At 60.7% G+C, this 26,285-nt stretch overlaps 1 protein-coding gene across 1 annotated transcript in view; it reads right to left on the bottom strand.

The window, feature by feature from the left end:
- Positions 1-13,144, bottom strand: part of OPLAH (5-oxoprolinase, ATP-hydrolysing) — a 28,417-nt gene extending 15,273 nt beyond the window's left edge. Inside the window, exons 1-13 of the mRNA XM_005291154.5 lie at positions 12,501-13,144; positions 11,407-11,598; positions 8,741-8,855; positions 8,316-8,439; positions 7,866-8,061; positions 7,273-7,438; positions 6,885-7,023; positions 5,636-5,703; positions 5,290-5,558; positions 4,696-4,808; positions 1,807-1,977; positions 1,066-1,203; positions 557-695 (exon numbers count right to left, since the gene is read on the bottom strand). Of these exons, the coding sequence (XP_005291211.2) occupies positions 557-695; positions 1,066-1,203; positions 1,807-1,977; positions 4,696-4,808; positions 5,290-5,558; positions 5,636-5,703; positions 6,885-7,023; positions 7,273-7,438; positions 7,866-8,061; positions 8,316-8,439; positions 8,741-8,855; positions 11,407-11,598; positions 12,501-12,674 (2,004 nt within the window). The 5' untranslated portion in view covers positions 12,675-13,144. The remainder of the gene's footprint in view (positions 1-556; positions 696-1,065; positions 1,204-1,806; positions 1,978-4,695; positions 4,809-5,289; positions 5,559-5,635; positions 5,704-6,884; positions 7,024-7,272; positions 7,439-7,865; positions 8,062-8,315; positions 8,440-8,740; positions 8,856-11,406; positions 11,599-12,500) is intronic.
- Positions 13,145-26,285: the final 13,141 nt, after the last annotated feature.

Below are 26,285 nucleotides of genomic sequence, written 5' to 3'. Positions count from 1 at the left end.
TGCCCAGGGAGAAGAGGGGATGCCCTGAGAGTGCCTGGGCCCAGGTTCCCCCAACCCCGCCCCGTTGTGCATCACTTAACAGGGAACCCCCTCCCCTGCGCCCCGGCATAATGGAGCCAGTGTCTCAGCAGTTCAGACCGATGGGCCACGCCAGGCAAGACCCAGGCACTAATCCTGCCCTGCCTCAGAGGAGCCATCTGGAGCCACAGGGCAGGGCTCAGCGCAGTCAGCCACGCCTGGGCCCCTGCACTCAGCGCCCCGCGGGCCTGTGCTGCCCGGGAGAGGTGCCCGTTGTGCTGCACCGCGTGCCCTGCCCCCGGGGCAGGGCTGTCTGGGAAGAGCTGAGCCCCCGGGATCTGCTCCAAGGCAGGGCATGGGGGAGGACCGGCAGATCACTGACTGGCGGGGGCATTGTGGGATTGCCCTGGGATAGGTGCTGCTCCATCCCAGAGCCCGCCTGTTCCTAGGCAGGGAGGGAGCAACCCCCTCTCCACAGCCCCAGGGCGGGAGGGGGCGCACATGGCGGGGTGGGAGAGTGCTGCTGCCTGCGTCTCACCGTCTCCACACGGGCGGGTCTGCCGCTGGCCGCGACTAGCTCGTCCTGGCCAGTCCTGGTGCTGCCAATGCCTCGCACACGCACGTCATCCACCACCACAGGGCGCCCAGGGATGGTGAAGCCAAACTCCTTCAGGTACCTGCAGGGTCCAGACACATGCTGCACCGGGGCTGCAGAGACGCCTAGCAGCCTAGCACATGGCTGGGAACAAACCCCACTGCACCCCTTGCGGGGAAACCTAGGGCGCTGGGGGCAAGACAGGGGTCCTCTGGGCCACAGGTGGGGCAGGGGCAGTGGCCTGGCAGCTACAAGGCAAGTCTCCAGCGAGCCCTGGGCAGGTGCTGCCCACTAACCCCTGGGCCCTCAGGATCGTGCCACGGTGCATGTCAGTCGTTCTGGGAGAAGCACTGGGCAGCAACTCCTCCCCCCAGTGCCTAGGCAGCCCCCGCCCCAGTTCTGCAGGGGGGAAGGAGGGGCCCAGGCCCCTGCGTGAGGCAAGGGACACCCACCTGCTGGAGAAGGCGGCACGGAAGTCCCCGGCCCGGCAGGAATCGGATGTGGCCGGGTGCCCCTTGGCCGAGCACATGAGGGCGCAGTCCGTGCGCTCGTAGCGCAGGTGCAGGAAGGGCTGTGTGCAGATCTGAGACCTGGGCGGAGAGGTGGGGGGTAGCTGGGGGGGGGATCTACACAGAGAGCAGACCCACCTGCTGAGTGTTAGAGAGCCCATCCCCCCTGCCCCCCCGAGAGCCTGTCTGCCTCCCTGAGAGCCCCCTGCCCCCCGAGAGCCCCCTGTCCCCCCAAGAGCCTGTCTGCCCCCTGAGAGCCCCTCACCCCCCTGAGAGCCCATCCCCCTACCCCCCCCGAGAGCCTGTCCGCCCACCTGAGAGTCCATTGCCCTCCCGAGAGCCTGTCCGCCACCCTGAGAGCCCCCCTGCCCACCCCAGAGCCTGTCTGCCTCTCTGAGCCCCCCGCCCTCCGAGAGCCTGTCCGCCCCCCCGAAAGCCCGCCTGCCTGCTAAGTGCTAGAGAGCCCATCTGCCCCCTCAAAAGCCCATGGCCCCCCCCCAAGAGCCCGCCCTCCCCGCCCTCCCCGCCCAGAGAAAGCGGTACGAGGTCCCTGGGCTGACGGTGACAGGCATCTCCTGGTCCCCGCACCCAGTGCTTCCTCCTCGGGGAGTCCAGCCTGCATGCAGCCCCCCACCCCCAAGCCCCATGCCCAGGTGGGCAGCCCTGGGCCTGTGGGGCGGGTACCTGGGGAAGCCCTGGGCCTGCAGGGCCCGCACACACTCTGTCTCCAGCGCTGCCAGGCGCTCGTCCAGCTGGGCATAGGTCTCGGGCCCATAGTGCAGGGAACAGGGCTCCTGGGCCTCGTGTACCACGTCCGCCAGGGCCAGGCCGTAGGCCGACAGGATCCCACTGTGCCTGCAAGGAGACCTCGGCGTGAGGGCAGCGCCCACCCCGCCCCTAGGCACCAGCTCTGCCCTCAGGGCAACGCAGCAGGGGGGCACCTTGTCTAAGCCAGGCAGAGCGGCCCCAGGCCGATGAACCTACTACCCCGGGAAACATGGGCCCTGCTCCCAGAGCCCGGACCTGCTCCCCCCGGCCCCCCACTCCCAGTGCCCGGCCCTGCTCCCCCCAGCCCCCCACTCCCAGAGCCCGGCCCTGCTCTCCCCGGCCGCCCACTCCCAGAACCCAGCCCTGCTCCCCCCAGCCCCCCACTCCCAGAGCCCGGCCCTGCTCTCCCCGGCCGCCCACTCCCAGAACCCAGCCCTGCTCCCCCCGGCCCCCCACTCCCAGTGCCCGGCCCTGCTCCCCCACTCCCAGTGCCCGGCCCTGCTTCCCCCGGCCCCCCACTCCCAGAGCCTGGCACTGCTCCCCCCAGCCGCCCACTCCCAGTGCCCGGCCCTGCTCCCCCCGGCCCCCCACTCCCAGTGCCCGGCCCTGCTCCCCCACTCCCAGTGCCCGGCCCTGCTCCCCCCGGCCCCCCACTCTCAGTGCACGACCCTGCTCCCCCTGGCCCCCCACACCCAATACTCAGCCCTGCCCCCCACTCTCAGTGCCCGGCCCTGCTCTCCACAGTCCCCTCTGGGCCCACCACTCCCAGTCCCAGACCCCCACTCCGAGTGCCCGGCCCTGCTCCCACCAGCCCCCCACTCTCAGTGCACGGCCCTGCTCCCCCCGGCCCCCCACACCCAATACTCAGCCCTGCCCCCCACTCTCAGTGCCCGGCCCTGCTCTCCACAGTCCCCTCTGGGCCCACCACTCCCAGTCCCAGACCCCCACTCCCAGTGCCCGGCCCTGCTCCCCGTGGCCCCCCACTCATAGGAACGGCCATACTGGGTCAGCCCAAAGGTCCATCTAGCCCAGTATCCTGCCTGCCGACAGTGGCCGGTGCCAGGTGCCCCAGAGGGAGTGAACAGAACAGGGAATCATCAAGTGATCCATCCCATCATCCATTCCCAGCTTCTGGCAAACGGAGGCTAGGGACACCATCCCTGTCCATCCTGGCTAATAGTCATTGAAGGACCCCATCCTCCATGAATTTATCTAGTTCTTTTTTTAACCCTATTATAGTCTTGGCTTTTACAACATCCTCTGGCAAAGAGATCCACAGGTTGACTGGGCGTTGTGTGAAGAAATACTTCCTTTTTTTTTTCTTTTAAACCTGCTGCCTATTAATTAATTTGATGACCCCTAGTTCTTGTGTTATGAGAAGGAGTAAATAACTCTTCCTTATTTACTTTCTCCACACCAGTCATGATTTTATAGACCTCTAGCATATCCCCTCTTAGTCATCTCTTTCCCAAGCTGAAAAGTCCCAGTCTTATTAATTTCTCCTCATATGGAAGCTGTTCCATACCTCTAATCATTTTTGTTGCCCTTTTCTGAACCTTTTCCAAGTCCAATATATCTTTTTTGAGATGGAGCGACCAGATCTGCACACAGTATTCAAGATGTGGGCGTACCATGGATTTACATAGAGGCAATATGATATTTTCTGTCCTATTATCTATCCCAGGGGTCAGCAACCTTTCAGAAGTGGTGTGCCGAGTCTTCATTTATTCACTCTAATCTAAGGTTTTGTGTGCCAGTAATACATTTTAACGTTTTTAGAAGGTCTCTTTCTATAAGTCTATAATATATATAAATAATAATAAATAAATAAATTAATGGAGATATCCTATCTCCTAGAACTGGAAGGGACCTTGAAAGGTCATCGAGTCCAGCCCCCTGCCTTCACTAGCAGGACCAAGTACTGATTTTGCCCCAGTTCCTTAAGTGGACCCCTTAAGGATTGAACTCACAACCCTGGGTTTAGCTGGCCAATGCTCAAACCACTGAGCTATCCCTCCCCCCATATAACTAAACTATTGTTGTATGTAAAGTAAATATGTTTTTTTAAATGTTTAAGAAGCTTCATTTAAAATTAAATTAAAATGCAGAGCCCCCCGGACCAGTGGCCAGGACCCGGGCAGTGTGAGTGCCACTGAAAATCAGCTCGCGTGCCGCCTTCGGCACGTGTGCCATAGATTGCCTACCCCGATCTATCCCTTTCCTAAGGATTCCCAACATTCTGTTAGTTTTTTGACGCCGCTGCACATTGAGTGGATGTTTTCAGAGAACTATCCACACTGACTCCACTCTCAGCGCCCAGCCGTGCTCCCCCTGCTCCCCACGGCCCCCCACTCCCAGTGCCCAGCCCTGGTCCCACCAGCCCCCTCTGCTCCTGTGTCCACTCCCCCTGCTCCTACTGGCCGCCTCTGGACACCCCTCCCAGTGCCTGTCCCTGGTTCCTTCTGGGCCCCGTGTCCCACTGCCCGGTCCTGCTCCCCCCAGCTTCAGACACACATGCAGCAGCAGGGACACCAAAATTAACAAACTTTGACCCTACCAAAACGAGCCAGCAGAGCCCCCAACCCAGCCACAGGGCGCCCCAGAGAGCCACAGGGCTAGCATCCCCACCCCCGCCCTGCCGAGCCCTGTGGGGCTCTCTGTACCTGCCCTCCCTATGCAGACCCCCGGGGCCAGGGGGCAGAGACCTGGGAAGGGTCATCCCCCCCCGTTCCCCGTCCCCTCTGTGCCCATGGGCTCTCTCGGCCCTGGCAGGCACATGCCCTCCCCCAGCTCCCCGGTACGTACCTGTGAATGAACACCCTCTTCATGCCTAGCGCACGGGCAATGGCGCAGGCGTGCTGCCCCCCTGCACCCCCAAAGCAGGCCAGTACGTGGTGCGAGGTGTCATGGCCTCTCGCCTGCCAGAACCAGAGGAAGCGTCACACACAGGGACAGCAAACAAAGCTGCCCCTCCCCCCCAATGAGAACCCCCCCAGACTCAGGGATCCAACCCCTCCCCCGAGGAACAGAGCCCCCCTGCCCCCAGCGAGACCCAGGGAACCAACCCCCCACCCCAGGAACTGAGTGCGAGCCCCAGGAACAAGTCCTGGGGAACCCTTCCCTCTCCTGCCAGTGTCACCAGCCTGGCCTGGCCTGGCCCCTCCCCGTAGGCTCGGCTCTGCGCCGGGGAGCGCTGGGTGCCCTGCGGCAGAGCCAGGAGCTGCCCAGGCATGGACCCCGGTTCTGCTCCCAGTGCAGGCAGGGGAGCAGGGGTGGGGGTCTCCTGGGCATTTGCCCAGGGGGTGGGGGGAGGATAGATGTCCTGCCAGCTCTGGGGAGAGGTGCGGGCAGGTGTCACCATCGTGGGGCTGATGGGCTGCAGCACTGTCCCGCCCCTACCTCGGTCAGGGAGCGGATGGGCCGGCACATGGCCTCGTTGGCCACCTGGATGAAGCCCATGGCCACCTCCTCCACGGTGAGAGGGGGACGGGGGCCTGGCGCCTGGCTGGCCAGGAAGGCGTTCACGCGGGCAGTGAGCTCCTGGAAGCCCTGCAGGGCGGCGTCCCGCGACAGCGGCTGGTCCTCACCCGGCCCGAAGATGTGGGGGAAGTAATGGGGCAGCAGGCGGCCCAGGCTCAGGTTGGCGTCGGTCACTGTCAGGGGGCCCCCTGCAAGGACAAGGGGTCAGTTGCTGCTGCTCGCCAGCCCACCCAGACGCCCCGGCACAGCAGAGCCCCGGCCTCACCTTTCCTGTAGCAGGCGGGGCCAGGATGGGCCCCCGCGGACTCGGGACCAACCACAAACAGCCCGGACCTGGTGGGGAGAGAAGGGAGACGCATTACTGCAGTGCGGCCCCGGGGCGGGCAGGGCAGCCCCACGCAGCGGCATCGCCCTGCAGTTTGGGGCAGGAAGTGAAGGAGAACCCTGTGCCCAGCTGAGGGCACATGGGCAAGAGGGAGGGAGGAAAAGGGAGACCTAGATCAGACCCAGGCAGGGACAGTGCAGCCCTGGCAAGTACCAGGAGATCTTCAATGAACACAAAGGGTCAGGAGCCCTGTTAGGTGCCCCTAGCGCCAGGCTGGGGCATGGGGACAGACCCGGGGGAGAACGCCCCCTACGAGCCCCCACCGGGCAGCACCGCGCCCCTAGCGCCAGGCTGGGGCATCGGGGACAGACCCGGGGGAGAACACCCCCTACTGAGCCCCCACCGGGCAGCATCGCGCCCCTAGCGCCAGGGTGGGGCATCGGGGACAGACCAGGGGGAGAACGCCCCCTACTGAGCCCCCACCGGGCAGCACCGCGCCCCTAACGCCAGGGTGGGGCATCGGGGACAGACCCAGGGGAGAACGCCCCCTACTGAGCCCCCACCGGGCAGCACCGCGCCCCTAGCGCCAGGCTGGGGCATCGGGGTCAGCGCTGACGCAGAGGAGAGCACCCCCTGTTGAGGGGAAATGGGATGCAACACTGCTCCCAGCAGTAGCCGAGCGTCTGTAGATCTTGGAGCTGCACTGACGCTGCTTAGCTGGTGGGGTGCCAACGTCACACCCCTAGCGTGGGGAGGGGAGAAGGAGCCAGGACAGGGCGGGAACCAGGAATGGCCGATGTCCAGGGGCCGGATGCTGAAGCTCAAAGCACAGCCCCTGGGGACAGGAATGTCAGAGCACTTGGGACAAGAACGGCCCATCCGGTCCCTTGAGCAGCAGGCGAAGCAGCCCCCAGAGCCAGCCCCACGGTGCCCATTTGGGTCCCAGCCCCAACCCCGCACTCGGTCGGGGGCCCTCTCCTGGCCCACAAGCAGGACTGGGGTTGCTAGGCCTGGACGGGTGTCACTGAGGAGTGTGGGAGGCTCACCCCCTTTGTAAGGGGAGTCAGGGCCCCACAGCAGCACCTGAGCCAGCCACGGTCCCTGAACCCCACCCCTGGGGGAAGGCTCCCCGGGAGCGGCGGGGCAGGGAAAGGGCTGCGCGGGGGCACGGCCGCAGGCAGGCACCCACCGGAAGAAGAGCACAGAGCCGCCGCCGGCCGCCACAGTGTTGATGTCCAACTGGGGGGCCTGGATGCGGATCCCGGCCGTGGTCGCCTCGAAGACGTGCTCGTACTCGCCGGCGTAGCGGCTGACATCCGTCGAGGTGCCTGCGGGGGTCACAGCTCAGCCGCTTGCCCCAGGCCCCAGCCTGGCTCAGAGCTAGCTCCATCCCCAGGGCCTGCAGCCTGCCCGGGGCAGGGCAACATCCCAGCCTCCCTGGCCGCCTCCCAGCACCGGGCCTCGCCTGCCCTAGGGGAGCCCATCTGGGGGAGCCAGGGTCCCCTGCCGCATGCAAAGGAGCTCAGACCCTCCCCACCCCAGTCACAGGGAGAGACCCCCCTGCAGGCAGCACCCACCTCCCATGTCAAAGCCGATCACAGGCTGCCCGTCCTCCTGGCTGTAGGTGGTGATCGCGTAGCCCACAACACCGCCGGCGGGGCCAGACAGAATGGCCCGGGAGCCACTGAACTGCCCCATGGGGGTCAGGCCCCCGTCGGAGCGCATGAAGAGCACCTGGGTGTCCTGCAGGGGGAGCCAGAGAGAGCAGGTGAGCTGGAGCCAGGTGGGATGAGGGGATGGGGCCCATGGACCGAGGGCAGGAGGCAGGAACCAGGGTCCCCACTGGGTGACAGGCAGTACCAGGGTGGGCTCACAAGGCCAGCAGAACCGGGACAGGCCCAGGGACAGAGGCTGGAGCCAGGTGAGTGGCTCTGGGATGTGCCCCAGGCAGGGAGAGGGGCCTGACATGGGGACACGGACCAGGCGCAGAAGAGGGGAGCAGATGAGTCCATGTGGAGGAGCCGGGAGTGGCCATGTGGGGAGGCGAGAAGAACCACATCTGCCTGGGTCGGTGGGGCAGCCCCGGGGGCTGTTCAGGGCGATGCCCGCCCAGCCGCTGGGGCAGTCAGGGCATGGCAGGCCCCTGGAGGCGATGTGCTGCCATGCTCACCTGGAGCTGCTGGGTGAAGCTGGCGCGGAAGCCATCGAGGTAGCGGCGGATGCAGGGGGTCAGGTAGGCGTCGGCACAGGCGGTGTACCCACGTGGCACCACCCGCACCATGGGCATCACCGAGGAGGACAGAGACACGTGCTGGAAGCCCAGTTCCCAGGCCAGTGCCCCCACCTGCTGTTCATGGGCTGGCCAGCTGCCAGGGAGAGAGAGCAGAGTCAGCGGTGCCCGTTTCCCCAGAGCAGGGCACCCCCGCCCCAAGCCAGACGGGAGACCTCCCTGGGGGGTGGGGACCAGCGCCAAGTCGGCTGAGCCCAGCACTCATCTCACCCCTGCCCGCGTCTGCCCCGTGCCCTTGGGGATGCCCCTCACGCCCCCCCCCCAGCACGTCACCGCACACCTGCTCCACTTGGGGCCATGTAGGCGACAGGGGGCCCACGCGGGACTCACGCGTAGGAGTGCAGGAGCACCACTGCCAGGCTCCGGATCCCCCGCGCCAGCAGCCGCTGCAGGTCTCTCCGCAGCACGGCCAGGTCCACGGGGCGCTGCACCACCAGCAAATCCCCCATCACGCCTGGGAAGAGGACGGAGCCACGGTAGAGGGGCCCACACATGCAAACCGCAGCCCCAATCCCCCCCTGGAGGCCATGGGGCAGAGGGACAGAGAGCAGGGCAATGTGGGGAGGGGAATGGCTGAGGGTGGGGGGGGAGAAGGGAGGGGTAATTGGCGCATTGGAGAGACACCAAAGGCACAGGGGCTGAACCCCCTCCATGGCACTGCCCTGGGTATGCACCGGAGGGGGGGGAGGGGGCAGGCTATCAAGCCCTGACTGCCCCCTGCCTCTGCTGCTCTCCGCCCAGCTCCAAACACCAACCTGAAAGCGCCTGGCTGGGGTCAGCCCCGGGGAGCTGGCAGCCGGCGCGGTGCAGGATCAATCGCTCATCCACCTCGACCACCTCCTCATACAGCACCTCGGGCATTGCCACCGCCTGGGGAACCGACAGAGAGGGGCCCGGTCACTGCCAGGCTGGGGGGCTGGAGTGTGGAGACCAGCCCCAGGTCAGGGCCAGTCGCGCGCCCTGCCTGGTCTGGGGCAGACCCAGGGATTGGCTCTCGTCCCACCACGCTGGGGGGCAGGGGGCTCATCCTCCCCCTCCCTGTTGCAGTTCACTCCATCGCCCTGGTCTCCTGCTGCCACCCCCACCCTCCAAGCGCTTTCCTCGGGGACGGAAGGGAGCGTGCATTGGGGTCCCCACTCCCGGTGTGAGGCTGCTGCCCCGCCACGTCCTGCTGCACCCCCCTGACCCAGGTCTCTCTCCGCTGCTCCGGCTCCCCACAACTCCCGCCCCTGGTGAGGGGCTGAGTCCCAGGCCCTGCTCCCGCCAGGACCCTCTGACTCAGCCCGGACCCCTGGCGTGGGAGGCCCCGGTTCAGCCTTGGTAGCTTCATTTCCTCCCCCTTCCAGATGGTCCTGGAGGTGACTCCCCTGCTCCGGCTCCGGCTCCTTGCTGCACTCAGTCAGGTCCCCACCAGGACCGGCTGCGCAGGGCTCCAATCTCTCCCTCCCAGCACAGCGTCCCAGCGTTTAACCCCTCTCGCCCCAGAGAAGCTAAGGGGACGTCTACACAGCAAACCGCGGCACCAGCTCAGGCACGGGCCCACGCTACGGAGCTAACAATAGCAGTTCAGACGTTCCCGCTCGGGCTGGAGCCGGGCCCTGAGACCCAGCGGGGGGGGGGGGGGGGGGGGGGGGGAGTTGTCTCGGATCCTAGCCTTCAGCCCAAGGCCAAATGTCTGCACTGCTACTGTGTGGAGCCCGGGGCCCTGAGTCAGCCGACCTGCTGTGTGGACATACCCGAAGGGACGCCCCGGTCCAGCGGTGGCTCAGTCCAGTCCCAACAGACTCTTCCATCTAGAACAGGCCCCAGAGCCAACAGCCAGCGCACGACCACCCCTCCACCCCCCCGCCCCGGGCGCTCGGTGACCGAGCCGCCTGGACTGGGGCTCTCTGGAGTCACCCCTGTGGTGCGTGGTCATTTCCCCCAGCCAGATGCCTCCAGGCAGCCACCCATCAGCACCCGCCAGAGCCATCTGGAGGGCTCCCCAGGCTCGATCTGTAGAAGCTCAGAGATCAAAGGGTTTTGTGGAGAGGCAGCTCCTTCCCCTGGCTTGGTGGGGACGGGGGGGGGGGTCGCTGCAGGAGAAACCCAGGGGATTAAAACAACAAGGAGTCCAGTGGCACCTTAAAGATTAACAGATTTATTTGGGCATAAGATTTCATGGGTAAAAAACCTCACTTCTTTGTTGTTTTTGTGGATACAGACTGTGACGAAGTGGGACTGTTCTTAATGTTTCCTCTGAATACTGTGTGGGTGCCTCAGTTTCCCCTATGCATTTCTTAAGTCTCTAGGTGGTGGGATAAGGGTGTGCGATTGTTGCAGAGCCCTAGAGGGCAGGGGTGTGCAGGTGTCTGCACAGAGAATGGCTGACACCCTGTCTCCTGGCAACTGATGGCCTGGGCCCGTCCCCTGCAAAGGTGCCAACTGAAGGTGTTGGAGAACAAAGAGATCAGGTGACCTCCTGGCCCTGGAAAGAGACAAAGGCGAGAGGAGGGGCTGGAGAATTTCAGTTTGGGGCTGGCTGGGAAAATGGAGGGGAGGCCAGACAGAGCTCCTGGCCTCTCCTGGCCCCCCAAGATGGACCTGACTGAGGGGGTCCTGTGGTCTGTACCTGCAAGACCTGTCTTGGACTGTGTTCCTGTCGTCTAAATAAACCTTCTGCTTTACTGGCTGGCTGAGAGTCATGGTGAGTCTCAGGGAGCCGGGGGTGCAGGGCCTTGTGTCCCCCCACACTCCGTGACACTCAGAGATCAAAGGGTTTTGTGGAGAGGCAGCTACTTGCCCTGGGGCGGCGGAGCGGGGAGGGCGCTGGATTAAAGGCTCCACCCAGGCCATGTACAAGCAGCAGGGGCAGGGAGCCTCAGGGGCTGACAGCAAGAGTTGGGAGGATCTGTGGGTAGGGATGGAGCAGCCGCAGCTGCCACGTGGCCCCACAGCCAACCCAGTGCAGATAAAGGGAGGCGGGTGCTGCAGCCAGAGATTAGCTGCGGAATCCAGCCCAGGATCCTTCCAAACAATAGGCCCCTTGCACTGGGTTCCCAAGGACATTGTCTGTGGGTCAGTGGACGGGGCCCTCCTGAAGGGCGACTCCCCCAGGGCCTCACGTGCTGGATTCACGAGTGCCCCGCCGGCTGGAAGAACAACACAGCGTGCGCTCCGCCAGCGCCAGCCAATCACCAGGTGCAGCGCACACCCCACCCTGCCCAGTTGCTCCTGGCATGTGGGAATGGGACCCTGGGGCCTGTGGGGGGCTGGTTTACTCAGAGACAGAGTGGGCAGGAGAATCCTGCCCAGATTCCAGATGCTCCTGGACCCAGGAGCTCCTAGCCCTGGCCACACTTGGCACCCAAGGCCATAGGTCAGCAGTAGAAGCCTGGCCCGGGAGAGGCACACAGACAAGGAGACAGGGCTGGGGACTCACCAGGTCAAAGATTCTGGGCCGGGCCTGGTTGCCGATGTGCAGGAGATCCCGGAAGCCCTTGGTGATCAGCAGGGCGATCCGCTCCCCCTTGCGCTCCAGCAGGGCGTTGGTGGCCACCGTGGTCCCCATGCGGATCCACTCTATCCGCGATGCGTCCAGAGGGTGGTCGCGGGGAAAGGGAGTGCCGCATTCCTGGGGGAAGCTCCTGTCACTGGAGGGCAGTCTCCTCCCACAGCCAGTAACACCCTCCATGGAGCTCAGATCATCTCATGCCCATGAGCCCAGGAGAGGAGAGTGCTGATGGGGAAACTGAGGCGCAGAGGGGCAGAAACTGGTCCAAGGCGATCCAGCAACCCAGTGGAAGAGCTAGAAACACCCCTGGCTTCCCAGACCAGGGCCCTAACCTGTGGGGCCCTTCACAAGCCATGACCCGGCACGACCCAGGTCTCCCCCTTCTCCCTCAGGCAGACCCAGGTCAGGCAGCACTCCCTTGGGCTGGGCCCTCACTGTGACAGATCTGTCAAGAGAGCACCCCCCTCAGGCTGTCACACACCGCGCCTCCTTCCTGCACCAAACCCAGCTGGGCCAGGGAGATACGGCCACCAGATGGGCCAGGGTCACGCGGATACCTGCCGAGGCCACTGGCAGCAGGGCCAGAGCCACAGGCAGGATGCGGCTACCTGGATGCTGCTGTGATCCTGGCAGCAGGACGTGCGAGAGACAGACGGGGCGAGAGGCTGCCCGGTCTGCTCTGGGCTATTGGGGCCAATTTGGCTGCAGCCGGGCCAGGCTGCTGGTCCGATCTGCTGAGGTGCTCCGGGCTGACCTGGGCCTCAGGGGGAAAGCGAGCCAAAGGGACTGTGGGGACTGAACAGCCCCCCTGGGTGCTCCAGCACAGCATCTGTGCCCCACCGCACCCCTCGGCGCCTGGGCCAGCATACGCAGCTGCCAGCCAGGGCGCTGGGTGGGCACCTCGGCTCCAGCCACGGGCTTGCGCCGCTATCTCCGGGACCCTGGGGTCGGTGCCCGCTCCTGGCCAGGACCGACACGTCCTACCCCTGGCACTGCCAGCCTCCCCGTGCCCTGCCCCTCACCTCCTGCAGGATGCGGCGGATGCCCTCCGTGGGCGCATCGCGGTAGTTGGCCGGGTTCTCGGACAGCAGCTTCATCACCCGGACGCGCCCCCCGGGGCAGCGGGCGAAGATGTCGGTGAAGGTGCCACCGCGGTCGATGGCGAACTGGAACTTGCCGGGGCTTGGCACGGCCATGGCTGGGGAGCCCGGGGGGAGCAGGAGCCGCTGGGACCGCGCACGAGCCCTGGGGTGAGCGGTCTGGTCCTGCTCCCGGCCCCCGACTTAGCCCGGCCCCGCTCCGCTCCCCGCCCCGCCCGGCCCCGGAGAGCCGCTGCGCTGGGGCCCAGGGGTGCGCCCCTGTGGGGCTGGAGCCAGGAGGCGGGGCTGGAGGCTGGCCGGGGAGGAACCAGCGGCAGCGGCTGCGCTGCGCCCTCCGGCAGAGCCGGGAGCGCGCGGGGCTCCCGCTGGGGCTCGTCTGCGGGCTCGAGCCCACGCGAGCTTCTCCGCCCGGACTCGGGGACTCCCCCGCGCTGGTCCGCCCGCACGGGCTGCGCGAAGCTCCGCTGAGCCCGCCGGGGACACCACCGGCCCCTCCCCGGAGCGGGTTACCGGGAGCCAGGGCTGCTGCGGGAGCGGCCCGGCGGTGCAGTGCATGGAGGAGTCTCTCTGAGCCGTGGGGCCCCGGTGATCGGTGTTTGGGAGGGGGGATAGGGCGGGAGCAGAGGGGTTTGGAGGGACACTGAGGCAGTGGTTGGACATGGAGCACTGGTGATTGGGGTGGGGGTGTATGGGGGGTGATGAAGTGGGATTTTTTGATAATATTGAGGCTTGTATGTGCCTCAGTTTCCCCTGTATGCTGCAGTGTTACCTGGGGGTGGGAAGGGCTGTTTGCTCTCCAGGCAGGCTGTGACAAAGTGGGGGATTTTCTTGTGTTTTCAATGGTTTGCATGCAGAGGGGGTAGGACTCAGTGTCCCCAGGTGTTACTGGTTTAAGGAGGTGAGGGGAGAGGGAGTTCGTTGGGACACAGGACCGGAGAGGGAACTTGGGATCCCAGCCGATGGCCTGGAGGAGGGACACCCCAGTGACCGGTGACCTGGTGACCCGGAGGCCCAGCTGAGGAGACGCAGCCGGTTCTGGCCAGTGGGAGGACAATGGGCTGCAGAGTGAGGACCCAGTGACCTAACCAGCCGGTTCCAGCCAGAGGACGGAAAAGGGGAGAGGAGGCCCAGGCGACCCTGTGTGACGTTATTGATATAATCTGGGACCATATAGATCATTGTTGCAACCAAGGTCCTGTAGTGGCACCCAGATCTTGTATAAAGGGGGTCAAATGGGGTGTCTAAGACAAGGTTATGGTTTACTGGTTATGATTATGCTGTCTATATGTGTGTATCAGTTTTGTAGTCGAAGTTATGAATATTGGCTCTATACTGTCTGTATGGCAAACTTATGCTATGCTTCTGGGTGACATCCCAGACAAGCTGAGATTAGCTCTGCCTAGCCTGCTTGATGGCCCATTAAGGACCATCAGCTATACAATGGACCCATTGAGAGAAGGCAAATATGCCTTGAGACTCAGCAAAGTATGCAGGGACTGGCCCATGTGACTCCAGACTCCATTTTGCTGTAATTTTCCACAGTAAGAACAAAGAGGTGTTCTTACACCTGGAAAAGACTATATAAGGCTGATGCCTCATCTCCATCTTGTCTTCAATCCTGCTTCATACCTCTGGAGGAACTTTGCTACAAACTGAAGCTTTGAACAAAGGACTGAGGACCCATCCCAGCGGGGGATGTATCCCAGAGACTTGATTTGAACCTGCAGTTTATTCTATCACTGCTGCAAGCCTGAACCAAGAACTTTGCCATTACTGTATGTAATTGATTCCATTTAACCAATTCTAACTCTCATCTCTATCTTTTTCCTTTTATGAATAAACCTTTAGATTTTAGATTCTAAAGGACTGGCAACAGCGTGATTTGTGGGTAAGATCTCATTTGTATATTGACCTGGGTCTGGGGCTTGGTCCTTTGGGATCAGGAGAACCGTTTTCTTTTACTGGGATATTGGTTTTCATAACCATTTGTCCCCATAACGAGTGGCACTGGTGGTAATACTGCGAAACTGGAGTGTCTAAGGAGATTGCTTGTGAGACTTGCGGTTAGCCAGTGGGGTGAGACCGAAGTCCTCTTAGTCTGGCTGGTTTGGTTTGCCTTAGAGGTGGAAAAAAAACTAGCCTTGGGCTGTAACTGCCCTGTTTGAGCAATTTGTCCTGAGTTGGCACTCTCAGTTGGGTTCCGCCAGAACCGCATTGTCACACCCTGTTTACCTGGAGAGAAGAAAATGGACAGAGGCGGGGCCTGGGGCCGGTGATCTCAGATGCCCAGCTGGGAAGCAGGGCGGCTTGGGACTGGAGAGGGGGAGCAGGCAGAGCCCACCTGGATGCAGAGAGACTGGGATGTGCTGGGCTGAGGGAGGCCAGGCCTGAGGCCCTGAGAGTTTCCTGTGCTGTGTTCAACTCTCAATAAATCCTCCTGTTGTACGCTAGCTGAGAGTCACTCCGGTCTAGAGAACAGGGTCACATTATTCCCTTTAAAAAGAACAGGAGTACTTGCGGTACCTTAGAGACTAACAAATTTATTTGAGCATAAGCTTTCGTGGGCTACAGCCCACTTCTTCGGATGCATGCAGTGGAAAATACAGTAGGAAGATATATACACACAGAGAACATGAAACAATGGGTGTTACCATACACACTATAAGGAGAGTGATCAGTTAAGGTGAGTTATTATCAGCAGGAGAGAGGTCCTGGGGGTCCAGAGCGAGGGGACTCCCTGAGGGGGCCCACGGCAGAGACAGACGTGCTAAGGCTCAGAGAGGTGCGGCTCCAGGAGGTGGAGGGGCCTGACCCCAAGAGAGAGTGGACCCCCGAGAAGGGCTGTCTCACTGAAAGGGGCAACCCCCACGGACCGCACGGGGCCATGAGTGGGCCTGACCTGTGAGTCCGTGACACAGGCGAAGAGACAAATGTGGGTGGCACCCTGCTGTCTGGGTCTTGCTCCCCATACCACTGGACCCTCTGAAAAGCCAAAGGCAAATCCAACTGCCAGGACATTGATACTCAGCCACCAGCGCCCCAGAGCAACATGGACTTCCCAGCCTCTCCTTTGGGAGGCTGAACAGTAATCTCCCAGCTCAAGATCTAAGGACTGGGGAGATGGGGGGCAAGTGCTGGCTGCAGGAAGCAGTCTGGGCTCGTCTGGCAGCGGAGGTCAGACAGGGTGGGGGGCGGACAGAACTTGAACCAAGGGTTCCCTGCAGCTGGGCTGGGCTCTGGGCCGAGCAGAATGGACTGTGCGGTAACCGTCAATCCTCTTGTGACAGACTGGGAATTTGTCATAATATTTTGGATGAGTATTGTGTGTGCCACAGTTTCCCTCATGTGTTGCATGATTAACTGGGTGGGGGGGAAAGGTTGTTTACTCTTTGCAGAGAGCCAGGTGTGACTGTCTGGGGCCTGACCCCATGGAGAGCCAGGCAAAGACAATGGCCACTCCAATTGCCCAGACATTGGTACCTAGCAACTGATGACCATGGATGACCGACTCTCCACAGGAAGCCAGCCGGATGTGATGAGCTGGAGAACAAAGGGCTGAGGAGGAGGTCCAGTGACCAGGTTTCCCGGGGAATAAGGACAAAGGATAGAGCAGGGGCCAGGTGGGGTTGATAAGTGGGGGGCTGTTGGATGGGACCTCTGATCGATTCAAGCTTCACGGAGTGGTGAGAACCCAGCTCTCTCGGTATAGCCTTCTGACCCTGACTTGTGGGATCAGTTATAGTTTTCTAAACCTGACTTTTATAATCAAATTTAAGTTAGATTTAATACTATCGCTGTTTTGTTTGTTTGGCTCCCCCAGGGTTATTACCTGGCAATAAATAACTTTCATGGTTAAGCTGGTTGTGTCTCTCTCTCTCCCACCCTCCCACTCCACCCCCCGTGGGTGTTTTTTGGCTTCCTCATTCGCTCTGCAGCAACGCTCCTCGTACCGAAGCTAAAGATCCCTGCAGCGCCCCTTAATCCCGTGGGGTTTGCTCATCAAGTGGGTTACTGCCTGAACAATTGTAACGTGACAGTGGGGACAGGGACGCGCTGAACCTGGGACGTATGACGGTGGCAGAGTGGAAGTGCTGCTCGACCCAGCCTGCTCAGACGCACACTATTCCAGTGCGGTGCCCGGGGCACACGAGGGTGACGGCTTGGAGGTGCTGTTTGACCCGGCCTGCTGAGTCCAAGGGCCTATGAGGGTGACAGCTAGGAAATGAGGAGGGAGGGATAGCTCAGTGGTTTGAGCATTCCCCTGCTAAACCCAGGGTTGTGAGTTCAATCCTTGAGGGGGCCACTTAGGGATCTGGGGCAAAATCAGTCCTTGGTCCTGCTAGTGAAGGCAGGGGGCTGGACTCGATGACCTTTCCGGGTCCCTTCCAGCTCTATGAGATAGGTATATCTCCATACATTTAAACCCAGCCTGCTGAGTGTATAAGGGGTCAGCTTGGGGGTGCTGATTAACCCGGTCCTTTCAGAAGCGCTCTGTTAATGTGTGCGTGTGTTTGTCTGATTCTGGGGCTGGAGGAACCCAGCCCAGGGGAACCTAGGTCCTGCAGGATCGCTCCATTGGGAGGGGACTTGCAGAAGGGAGAAGCAGAGCTCCGTATGAGAACACAAGTGACACAAGCAGTCCATTGATAGAACTACGGACACACACGCCCCAAGAGTAACCCTAATAAATGAGCGTACCCCAAAGTAACGGGCAAATCTGGTAACAACTGGACCATGTCCCTAACCAAGAAACAGGCCCAGGCCTTTATTGGGATGGTCGGGTTCTGCCAGAGTTTTGTACCCCACTGTCATGCAGTCCCAGGCTGGGTGCTCTGGAACCGTTCTGAATGAAGTCAGGCAGGACTCTGGTGCAGCATCTCCCTCAGGGCGCACTCACCAGGGCAAGAAGCCTGCTCGGCTTCAGTGCTTCCTGGGTCTGACTTCAGAGCATTCAGCCCCCTGTTCACCCCGTGAGTTCCCTGCGGCGAGTCCCCCTGGGTGGGACCCCTGGGGAAGCCTTACATGCCCCCAAAGGGCCCTGCCCCCCAACTCCACAGTCAGCCGTGACTTTCAGCCAATGTGTAAAACAAAAGCTGTATTAGTCGTCGGGAACACGGCGCGGGACAGAGCTTGTTAGCACAGAAATCAGGAAGTTACAGCAAAGTCCGTCGGGGGGGGGGGATCCGGAGCCCTGGGCTCTTCCCCCAAGTCCCAAACCAGGAGACGGACCCCTTCCATCAGCCCTGTCGAGCTCAGCAGCCCCTCCTCCGGGGCAAACAGGTCACCTGGTCTATTTGTTCTCCAACACCCCCGGCTGGCTCCTTGCAGAGGACAGGCTCTGGCCATCACTTGCCAGGATAGAGTATCAGCCATTCTGCGTCCAGGCAGCCAGTCGGCAGTCACGCCTGCCCTCTAGGGCTCTCTGCTGCGATCACACACCCTTATCCATCACCTGGATACTTGAGTAACACATAGGGCAGTGGTTCCCAAACTGGGGTTCGCACGTTACAGGGGGTTCGCCAGAAAAATTTCCCTAATGGCGGCCAGAGGAGCCCGGGCATGGGAGGCAGCAGGTGGGACCCGGCTGCAGGGCTGGCAGCCCAAGCCCCATGGAGAGTGGGGCCAGGCAGTTGGGGCTAGCAGCACAAGCCCTGCCCCCATCAGAGAAGGGCGGCGGCAGCCAGAGCCCCAGCGGTCAGCATGGGGTCAGCAGCCCAAGCCCCATGGAGCGTGGGGCTGGGCAATTAGAGCCGGCAGCCCAAGCCCCAGTGGGGACCGCCAGCCCGAGCTCAGTGGAGCGCTGAGTGGGTAGCCCGAGCCCTGGTCAATGGGATGCAGCTGCCCGAGCCCCACGGAGTGCAGAGCCGGCAGCCCAGACCCCGGCGCGGGGCCAGCTGCCCGAGCCCCACGGCGTGCAGAGCCGGCAGCCCAGACCCCGGCGCGGGGCCAGCTGCCCGAGCCCCACGGCGTGCAGAGCCGGCAGCCCAGACCCTGGCGTGGGGCCACCTGCCCGAGCCCCGTGGTGGGCAGAGCAGGAGCTGGGACCCCAGGCCCGCAGGTGGCAGCTCGGACCCCTGTCCTTGGCAGATGGGAAGTTGGGTGGCATGAGGGGCAGAGTGAGCAGGGGCCACGCTGTACATGGGGGGTGCTCCAGGCTAATTTGTCCCAGTGTAGCAATGTTAAGGAGCCTCAGTAATTCAATACTAAGTCATTCTCTCTGGAGTGCTGTTTTGCTTCAGGGAGACGTGAGTGAATCTTCTCATTTTCTCCTTTGTTGGTTGTATCAGTCTCTCTGGGTTGTTTTTATCATAACTTTTATACACAAGTTCAATGGAGAAGTGGCTGGAAAAGGAAAGTGTAAAGATGCAAGAACTGCTGGGTTTCTAATGATCATGGTGGTCCTGGAAAGTCACTTACAAGAAAAGAAAATATGACGATGATTCTCTAAAACACGGCTGTGTGTGATTGGTGACCAAGAACGTCCAAAACCAATGTGTGATTTGTGGTGATGTTCTAGCAAACAGCAGCCGGAAACCTTCTCTGCTTCGGCGCCATTTAGAAACCAGGCATCCTGCACAACTCCACAAGCCTGTGGATTTTTTTCAAGCAAAAATTAGCTGAGAGGAAAAGTGACATTACCAGTTTTATATCCAAAGCAAGGACTGATCATGAAAATACACTTGGAGCATCACACCGCGTGAGCTACCGACAGGAGCGGCGCCAGGGTTTTTGGCGCCCTAGGTGGGGGTCCTTCCGCATTCCCGGTCGTCGTTGGCAATTCTGCAGCGGGGGGGTCCTTCCGCGCTCCCGGTCTTCGGGGCACTTCTGCGGCGGGGGGGGTCCTTCTGCGCTCCCGGTCTTCGGGGCACTTCGGCGGCGGGTCCTGGAGCGAGTGAAGGACCCGCCGCAGAATTGCCGCCGAAGACCCGGAGCGCGGAAGGACCCCCCCACCGCCGAATTGCTGCCAAGGGCGGCAAAATGCCGCCCCCCCCCCCAAATCCTGGTGCCCTAGGCGACCGCCTAGGTCGCCTAAATGGAAGCGCCGGCCCTGGCTACCGAGTAGCAAAAGCATCAGAAGCCCATACCATAGCAGAGAGCTTGATTGGTCCATGTATAAAAGACGTAGTTTCTTGCATGCTCGGAGACAAGGCTGCCGAAAGAATTGACATGGTGTGACGAAGTGGGACTGTTCTTAATGTTTCCTCTGAATACTGTAGGGGTGCCTCAGTTTCCCCTATGAATTTCTTAAGTCTCTAGGTGGTGGGATAAGGGGGTGGGATTGTTGCAGAGCAAAGGGCCAGTGTACATAAATGGCCAACACTCTGTCTCCTGGCAACTGATGGCCTGGGCCCTTCCCCACTGCAAGGTGATAGCTAAAGGTGTTGGAGAACAAAGGAATGAGGTGACCTCCTGGCCCGGAAAAGGGACAAAGCCCAGAGGAGGAGGGGCTGGAGAGGGAGGCAGTTTGGGGCTGGCTTGGAAAATGGAGGGGAGCCCAGTTAGGGCTCTGGCCTCCCAACGGGGCTCTGGCCTCCCTGCTCCCCGGGCGATGCTCTGGAACTGCTCCCCACAAAGCCAGGCAGGACTCTGGTGAAGTCTCCTCTCTGTGAGCAGACTGTCTTCAGGGCAAGAAGCTCACCCGGCTTCACCTTCCTGGGTCTCTCCTGGGAGCATTCAGCATCCTCTGCCCCTCCATGCGCTTCCCACAGCGAGTCCGCCCTGGCAGGGTCCTGGGGAAGCTAGAGGGTCCTGCACGCACCCCCACTTTGCAGTCAGATGTGACTCTTAGCCAGCTGGGAAAACAGAGGTTTATTTAGATGACAGGAACACAGTCCAAGACAGGTCTTGCAGGTACAGACAACAGGATCCCCCCAGTTAGGTCCATCTTGGGGAGGTCCATTTCCCCAGCCAGCTCCAAACTGAAACTCTCCAGCCCCTCCTCTCCCTTTGTCTCTTTCCCGGGCCAGAAGGTCACCTGATCCCTTTGTTCTCCAACACCTTCAGTTGGCACCTTTGCAGGGGAGGGGCCCTGGCCATTAATTGCCAGGAGACAGGGTGTCAGCCATTCTTTGTGCAGACAGTATCACAGGGGCCTTCTTAGGCTCTGCAACAATCACACCCCCTGATCCCCCCACCTAGATACTTAAGAAACGCAAAGGGGAAACTGAGGCCCCCACACAGTATTCAGAGAAAACATTAAGAACATTCCCACTTCGTCACAGAGCTTAGAATGGAAATCCTAGGTTTTTTCAACAGCCACCCTTTCCACCTTGCCAGCTGTATGGCAAATAATGTCCGGCTCCAGAGCCTCACTTATTTAGCAGATATTTTTTCCTAAATTTATCTCTTCAAGGCCTCAATATAACAGTTTTCAATGTGCAAGAGCGAGTTGAATCCATGATAAAGAAATTCTGGGAAAATTGACTTCCTGGCAGAATATAAACTTACAGCTGGATCAGTGCACTAAAACCAATATAACTGCACACCTAAAAGGACTTTGCACAACTTTCAGGGAATACTTTCCAGCTATGCCAGGCGATAATGACTGGATTCACAACCCTTTTGATGATACCACTTTCTCAACACAGATATTGAACACTGGGGAAAAAGAGAAATTGATTGAGATCTCCTTCTGATTACAAACTGAAAAGGCGTTTCAGAAATCTGTCATTGATCAACTTTTGGCTGAGTTTAAGAAACGAGTACCCCCTTCTGGCAGAAAAAGCTACTACAGTTTTGTTACCATTTTCAACAACATACTTATGCAAGAAAGTGTTTTTCTCCTATGCACATCTGAAAACGAAATACAGAAACAGACTTGATGCCCGTCACGTTATTGATTTGAACTGGGACCACATAGAACATGGTTGCAACCAAAGTCCTGTAATGGCACAAATCTTGTATAAAGGGGGTCAAATGAGGTGTTTAAGACAAGGTTATGGTTTGCTGGTTATGATTATGCTGTCTGTATGTGTGCATCAATTTTGTAGTTGAAGTTATGAATATTGGCTCTAGACTGTCTGTATTTCAAACTTATGCTATGCTTCTGGGTGACATCCCAGACAAGCTGGTGTTAACTCTGCCTAGCCTGCTTGATGGCCCATTAAGGACCATCAGCTACAACTGACCCATTGAGAGAAGGCAAATACGCCTTGAGACTCAGCAAAGTATGCAGGAACTGGCCCATGTGACTCCAGACTCCATTTTGCTGTAATTTTCCACAGTAAGAACAAAGAGGTGTTCTTACACCTGGAAAAGACTATAAAAGGTTGATGCCTCATCTCCATCTGGTCTTCAATCCTGCTTCTTACCTCTGGAGGGACTTTGCCAGGAATGCAAGCTCTACACAAAGGACTGAGGACCCATCCCAGCTGGGGATGTTCCAGAGACTTGATTTGAACCTGCAGTTTATTTCATCACTGCTACAAGCCTGAACCAAGAACTTTGCCATTACTGTATGTAATTGATTCCATTTAACCAATTTAACTCTCATCTCTATCTTTTTCCTTTTATGAATAAATCTTTAGATTTTAGATTCTAAAGGATTGGCAACAGCGTGATTTGTGGGTAAGATCTGATTTGTATATTGACCTGGGTCTGGGGCTTGATCCTTCGGGATCGAGAGAACCTTTTTTTCTTTTACTGGGATATTGGTTTTCATAACCATTTGTCCCCATAACGAGTGGCACTGGTGGTGATACTGGGAAACTGGAGCGTCTAAGGGAATTGCTTGTGTGACTTGTGGTTAGCCAGTGGAGTGAGACCAAAGTCCTCTTTGTCTGGCTGGTTTGGGGGTTGCCTTAGAGGTGGAAAAACCCCAGCCTTGGGCTGTAACTGCCCCATTTTAAGCAATTTGTCCTGAATTGGCACTCTCAGTTGGGTCCCGCCAGAACCAGCATTGTTGCACCTTCCAAGATTATGATATGGAAGTGGTCCATGTTAAGGGGAGTGCAAATGTTATAGCTCAGGGGTCGGCAACCTTTCAGAAGTGGTGTGCCAAGTCTTCATTTATTCACTCTCATTTAAGGTTTCGCATGCCGGTAATACATTTTAATGTTTTTTAGAAGGTCTCTCTCTATAAGTCTATATATTATATAAATAAACTAGTGTTGTATTGTAAAATAAACAAGGTTTTCAAAATGTTTAAGAAGTTTAATTTAAAATTAAATTAAATGTTGATCTTACGCCACCAGCCCGCTCAGCCCACTGCTGGTCTGGGGTTCTGTTCACCTAGACCGGCAGCAGGCTGAGTGGGGCCGGCGGCCGGGACCCCAGCTGGCAAGGGTCCGGCAGCCAGAACCCCAGACCAGCAGCAGGCTGTGTGGGGCCGGCGGCCGGGACCCCAGACCAGCAGTGGGTCTGAGCGGCTCAGCCCACTGCCGCTTAGGGGTTCCATCCACTGGCTCCTGCCAGCCGGGATCCCAGCTGCCGGATCCGCTCAGCCCACTGTCAGTCTGGGGTCCCGGCCCTGCCCACATACAGTGGGTACCTACTTTCTCTCTGGTTCTGGGCCATTCTCTTCCTCTCTCTGCACTGAGCTGAGGGTGGGAGTGCACTGAACACAGGGCTGGGGGTGAAGGGTCTGGCCAGGAGCTAGAATGAGGGAGGGGGCTCAGGGTTTGGGCAGGAGGTTTGGATGTGGGGCACTTACCTGGGCAGCTCCCATTTGATGCGAGGGGTGCACGTGGGAATGTGGGGTGTGTGTGTGCAGGAGCTCCCGTTTGGTGCTCAGGGTGGGGGCTGGGGATGTGCGGGGGGTGCAAGAGTCATGTCAGAGGGCTGGGGGCATGTGAGGGGGTGCAGGTGTCAGGGCTGGGTATGTATGGGGGTGCCAGAGTCAGGGCTGGGGTCGGGGGGGGGTGGAGTCAAGCAGAGGGCTGGGTGTGTATGAGGGAGGTTCAGGGCAGACGGCTGGGTGTGTGTGGGGGGGAGGTCAGGGCTCAGGGCTGGGTGACTGCCCCCCTCAGAACCTCCAACCCCCCCGCTCCTTGTCCCCTGACTACCCCCTCCTGGGACCTGTGCCCCTAACTGCTCCCCAGGACCCCACCCCCTATCTAAGCCTCCCTGCTCCTTGTCCCCTGACTGCCCCCCTAGGGCCCTAGCCCCTACCTGTCCCCTGACTGCCCCGACCCTTATCCACACCCCCGCCCCCAGACAGATCCCTGGGACTCCCATGTCTATTCAACTGCTCCCCACCCCCTGACAGGACCCCCAGAACTCCCGACCCATACAACCCCCCCCGCTCCTTGTCCCCTAACCACCCTCTCCAGAGACCCCTACCCTAACTGCCCCCCCCAGGACCCTCCTTGCTCCCTTCTCTGACCCCTATCCTCCCCCCGCCCCCTGACAGACCCCAGGACTCCCATGCCCCATCTAACCCCCCCCTGCTCCCTGACTGCCCCCTCCAGAGACACCCCCCCACCCCAACCACCCCGCCTGGGATCCCACCCCCTAGCCAACCCACCCTGCTCCCTGTCCCCTGACTGCCCCCACCCCTTATCCAACCCCCCCGGTCTCAGCCCCCTTACCATGAGGCTCCAAGCAGAGCCAGATATGCGGCATGGCTCCGGTTGAGTGGGGAGCATGTCTACCTCCCCGCGGAGCCAAACACTGCCCCGCGGGAGCGCACAGCCCCGGCCTCCAGAGCGCTGCACGTGGTAGCATGGCTCCAGGGGATGGGGGAAGGCGGGTGAGGGGCCGGCGGCTTGCTGCGCTTGGCCGGGTGCTCCAGCCCAGAAGCGCAGACCCCGCGGCTTGCCACGCCGGGACAGTGGGGCTATTTGCCCACCCCCTGCACACGCCTATGCTTCTGCTCCCACGGGGGGAGTGGAGGGCAGAGGAAAGTGAGCCGGCTGGGCAGGATTTTTAATGGCACGCTGGAGTCCCGGCAGGCAGCAGCGTGCCATTAAAAATCGGCTCGCGTGCCATAGGTTGCCGACCCGTTATAGCTGATGCCTTGTCACAGAGATCCCTGAACTTCCCCAGGTCATGTGTTACAGCGACCCTGCTCAGTCTAGTCTTGCACGAGGAAGAGAGGGGATGGTTGAAGGGGGGAATATTTTGCAATATTTTTATGAAGCCTATGTGTGCTTCGGTTGCCCCGTGTGCTGCATCGTCACCTGGGGGTGGAAAAGGGCTGTTTGCTCTCCAGGCAGACGAAGAGACAGGTGGGGGTGTCACCTTGTTGTCTGGGCCTGGTCCCCATATCAATGGAACTGAAAAGACAACAGTAAATCCAATTGCCAAGACACTAGCCCCTAGCAACCAGAGAGATATCAACTTCCCAGCCTGTCCTTTGGGAAGCTAAACAACAATTCCCCCAGATCAAGATCAAAGGCCTGGGGGTGGGGGGAGTAAGCGTGGGTTAGTGGAGGCCGTGGGGGCTCTTACGTGGAGTCTTACAGAGGAGGTCAGACAGACAGACAGAGTTTGAACAATGGGGCTCACTACCACTTGGCTGTGCTTAGGGCTAAGCCAAGTGGATGATGCTTTAACCTCCAACCCTCTATACCAGTGGTTCTCAACAAGGGGTACATGTAACCCTGGGGGTACCCAGAGGTCTTCCGGGGGTACATCAGCTCATCTAGATATTTGCCTAGTTTTACAACTGGCTCCATAAAAAGCACTAGCGACGTCGGGACAAACTCATATTGCAGATGCCGGCGTGTCTCTACTGCGCCATGGACTGCACGCGACTGCAAGTGCCGTGTTCAGAGCCCGGCCGATGGAGTTCAGCCCGATCTGGCCCACAGGAGACAGTCGGCATCGCTCAGTCCTGGGGGGCCCGGGCCGGGCCCCTCCCGCACGGCTGCGCCGGATTAGGTAGCCAGGGAGGTGAAACAAGCCCCACGCGGCCCGTCTGGGGCAGCCGAGCGCCCCTGCTCCGTCCAGCGCCGAGGCTCCCGGGGACACCGCGGCGGGGCTGGGACCGGCGCGGGGCCCTGCGGGGGACGAGCCGCCCGGGGCTCCGGCTCAGGGGGGTGAGCAGCGCGGGGCGGCGGGGCCGGGCGGCTCCCCGGGCTCGGGCCACGGGCGGGTTCGCCTAGACACGTTCCGAAGCTGGGCCAGGCCCCGCGCCGGGGGGTCCGGGGGGGGTAACGGGGGGCGGGGCGAAGCGGGGCGAAGCGGGGCTCTCCGGACACCGCCCGCAGGAACCGCCCCGGAGACCCAGCGGCAACGCACGGCGGTGACTGGACTAGCGCACGGCATGCTGGGATACGTAGTCCCCGTGCGCTGCATGCCGGGATATGACGTCTCCGCGCAGGGCACGCCGGGAGCGGGGGGCAGTGGCTCTGGCGCGGTGCATGTCGGGATATGAAGTCCTCGCGCGGAGCACGCCGGGACCGGGGGCAGTGGTCTTGGCGCGGTGCATGCTGGGATATGACGTCCCCGCGCAGGGCACGCCGGGAGCGTAGGGGCAGTGGCCCTGGCGCGGTGCATGCCGGGATATGAAATCCCCGCGCAGGGCACGTCAGGAGTGGGGGGGGCAGTGGCCCTGGCGCGGGGCATGCCGGGATATGAAATCCCCGCGCAGGGCACGCCGGGAGCGGGGGGGCAGTGGCCTGGCGCGGTGCATGGCGGGATATGAAGTTTCCGCGCAGGGCACGCCGGGAGCGGGAGGTAGTGGTCCTGACGCGGTGCATGCTGGGATATGAAATCCCCGCGCGGAGCACGCCGGGAGCGGGAGGTAGTGGCCCTGGCGCGGAG

The sequence above is a fragment of the Chrysemys picta genome, chromosome 2, assembly GCF_011386835.1.
Source record: "Chrysemys picta bellii isolate R12L10 chromosome 2, ASM1138683v2, whole genome shotgun sequence".
NCBI classification, from domain to species: Eukaryota; Metazoa; Chordata; order Testudines; family Emydidae; genus Chrysemys; species Chrysemys picta.
Note: the sequence above shows the minus strand (reverse complement) of the source record. Positions and strands in the feature narration are given on the sequence as shown.